The 3,452-nt window shown below is 45.2% G+C and overlaps 1 protein-coding gene across 2 annotated transcripts in view; it reads left to right on the top strand.

Annotated features, from left to right (window-relative positions):
• Positions 1 to 3,452, top strand: part of Ifit5 (interferon induced protein with tetratricopeptide repeats 5) — a 14,689-nt gene that overhangs the window by 7,982 nt on the left and 3,255 nt on the right. Inside the window, exon 1 of one of the 2 annotated variants that reach the window (XM_010632128.2) lies at positions 7 to 51. The exons of the other annotated variant lie outside the window; for it this stretch is intronic. Coding sequence (XP_010630430.1) covers positions 47 to 51 — 5 coding nt within the window. The 5' untranslated portion in view covers positions 7 to 46. Of the gene's footprint in view, positions 1 to 6; positions 52 to 3,452 lie in introns of those variants that run through there. 2 annotated transcript variants of the gene reach the window in all.

The raw sequence follows: 3,452 nt of genomic DNA on the forward strand, positions 1-3,452 counted from the left end.
CGCGAGGACCCCGCCGCTCCAGCTCTGCCCGCGGAGCTCTGCAGCCATGAGGTAAGCTTCCCTGGCTCCTCCGCCAGCCTGCGCCGCCTTTGTTCCAGCCGGTGCTGTTCTCGGGCTTCTGTCCTCCCGGCGCTCTTGGAGCCCGTCGGGCGCGGAGTCCAGACCTGCGAGAGCCTGCAGGCTGAGGAAAGGGCGACGCCCCTGGAGCCCGTCCCTGCCAGGGAGAGCCTCAAGGATCCGGCGACCGCCCAGGTCCCCTGTCGCCTCCGCACCTTTACTCTTAGCCGTCACGACGGGGACCTTGCCGGGCTAGCCGCCCCCACCGCCTCCGCTGGGCAAGGCCTGCACCGCCCCCTGCTGTGGGGAGCCCCTGGGCCATTCCTGGTGGCTCCTGTCTGGTGCGGGTGTGGGGGGCTTGTTGCCTGCCCCTCCTTCCCAGGCCTCTTTCTGACTGCCATTCCCTCTGTGTGGCACCTGCGGTTTCGCCTCCCGACGTCACATTTGTCTCCCCTGCCATTTTGCGTTTCTGATTCCTGGCACCGCGTCCTTCCCTTCCTGGGAGCTGTCCTTCTACCGCGCACAGATCATTATTGTTCCACTCATCCATTATTCTGTAAGGATTTCTCTGTTTCTTTTACTAATTTGTCAGTGTAGGGTCCTTTTCTTACCCATTCTGAAGCCTCAGGGTGCTAACACCATGCTCTCCTTGGCTGGTGAACCACTCACCCTCTTGAGCTGAGTAAGGCGGTTCCTGTCTTGGGCTCTAGAAGCAAATACTGTAGCCCCTTGTTTCAAATCCTAACGCTAAGCACCTACTGGTTGGATGACCCAAAGTCATGTTTCTGAAACTGTGTGTGTCTGTTTCTTAATCAGTAAAATGAATGCAATTTGGTACTGTGAAAAAGGTTAATCAACTGCTTAGGATATGGTATTTGAACAATGAATGTTAATAACATTATTACAAGTTTGTGTTTGTTTATTTTTGTTTTGTTGGTACCGGGGATTGAACTGGGTCCTTGTGTTTGTGAGGCAGGCGGTGGAGCCACTGAGCTAATCCCTTGGCCCTCATTATTTACCAGTTTTAAAAATGTAAGTGTCTCTCTTCTAACATTGGTAAGAAAATGGGGAGATACTAGGGAGGGGCTTGAAGAAACAAGGAAAAGGAGTGTAGGGGGCAGTGTATTTGTATACAGGATGAAGTCAGAGAGGCTTTGGCACCACGAGGGTCAGTCTCCATAGTGCAGTGAAAATCTGCTCCTTCCTAGCAAAAGAATAACATTATCTAAAAATAAATGTTGCATTTTCAGATGTTATAGCCTCTCTTTATCAGCTTCCCAAAGAAAAATTTAAAATTAAGTAAAGTTTTAATTGTACCCAGTTGTGCATAAATTTGAAAGTCTGAGCAAAGCATTTTGTGCCTGACTGAATGTGTCTTTGAGATCTCACAGCTACATTCCCACAGCCTGAGCTGCCTCCATCGTCCTCCATGGGCAGATCATGGCAGACAGGCAGGTGCTCATTTGCTCACGATGGCATGCGTTTTCCATGCTCTTGGTGCAGTGCACACAAGAGAAGTAGCAGTTGTCAAAGGCCAGTCCTACCCAGTTTCCTAGTCTGGATCATGGGAATCCAAGATACATTTTCAGAATCCAAACATATTCTCAGACAGAGTGCAAGTCAGGATATAAAATAAGCTGGACAGGGGCTGCTAAACTAGGAAAAAAGTTTGGAGCCATCATCTGTGAAGGAGGGACTGGCAGCAATTCCCTCATATTAAATTCATGTGCTTTTTATGCTAGGCCTGTGCCTCTGGGCTGGACATACTGGTACCTGATAACATATACTGGATTCCTTCATCAATAAATACTGACTTATGCAGCTTCTGTATATGCCTGGCATACATGCGGATAAAAGAATAAAATCTGAACAAAGTTGCTATTCTCACGGGGCTTATATTTTAATGGGGAAAATAGACAGACAGCAGGTAAACAGCATAATCCAGAAAGTAATAAGACCTGTAAGGGAAATAAAACAGTATAGTATAATGGAGTAAGACAGTGAATCAAACTGGAGATAGCTATTTTAGATAGTTCTGTCACAGACGGCCTGCTAAGTAGGGAATATTTGAGCTGGGTTACAGGAAATCTAGTCATGCAAGAATTGGGAGCTGAACACACCAGGGAGAGTAAGAACAACAGATGAAAAAGCCCCAAGACTTCATATGCTGGAGAGAGGAGGAAGGTAGGTATATCTAAATCCACAGTGAAGGAGCAGGAGAATAGTAGGAACAGTTGGACAGATAGACAAGAGTAGCTCCTGTAGGGACTTATGGTATATAGCAAGGGCTGGATTAATATCTAATGGTATTGGAAAGCCATTGGGAGACTAAGCATTGGGTTTATTTAAGCAGGACAGTTACATAATCTGCTTATTGGTGCTGTATGGAGATCAGATCATACAGAGCCAGGAATGGAAGCAGAAAGATCAGATTTTTGACCCGTATCAAAGAGAAGATAGTGGTTTAGATTAGGAAACTACAATCTCTCTCCAGCTATGGTTGTATTCCTCTTCTCCTGCCATAGTAAAATTTTGTGAAAGGGTGGCCTGTACTCCCCATGTTAGATTCTTTCTCAAGCAGGCTTTCCCCAAAGGTCTGGAAAGATGGCTTATTGCAAGCTTATTTTTTACAAGGCTAATTTTTTTAAAGGGAAGACAGTTCCAGCAAGGTCCCATTTCAGCAAAGTTAGATTTTATTTAGGCTAGTTATCTGTGCCTTCCCACTGCGAGTTGTCTTGCTTCCTCTCAAACTGGAAAAGCTGATGGACAAAGAAGTGGCTCCCATGGAGAAAAAAACAAAAGATGGGATCTTGGGTTTCTGCTGTCTGCCACTGACAAGTAATAGCCATAGATGTCCATAGCCCTGGAACTATTATACCCTTCCTAAATTGCTTCATGTGACTTTTTAGAGTATTGAGTTATAATCAACTATTTGCTTATAATATAAGCTTCATATAACTCTTTCCTTATAGGTTCTGTATAAGCAACTCTGTATCTTATTCACAGATGTGTTGCCATAGTTGTTCAGATATTGTACAAAAAGGCTCTCAGTAATGAAAACGTATTTCCTATTCCTGCCTTTCCCTTCATCTTTCTGGGTTCAGAAACAATATCTCCAATGGGCTCTGCAGAGGTAACACTGTGTCTTTTACAAAGAGCATTCAAAAAGTATCTCTGGGGCTGGGGATTTAGCCCGTGGTGCTGCCGCCTGCCTTGCAAGCGCAATGACCCAAGTTCAATTTCCAGTACCAAAAAAAAAAAAAGTATCTCTAGAAGAAAATAGTAAGTTAATAATAAGTGTCAGACTTTATTGCTACTCCTGATCTCAAGTGGCAAAAGGAGGTTCCACTGACATAAAAAAAAAAATCCTTCAAAGCTTCCTTTTTTTTTCTCCA

The sequence above is a fragment of the Fukomys damarensis genome, unplaced genomic scaffold, assembly GCF_012274545.1.
Source record: "Fukomys damarensis isolate Sample0158 unplaced genomic scaffold, DMR_v1.0_HiC HiC_scaffold_20, whole genome shotgun sequence".
Classification (NCBI taxonomy): domain Eukaryota; kingdom Metazoa; phylum Chordata; class Mammalia; order Rodentia; family Bathyergidae; genus Fukomys; species Fukomys damarensis.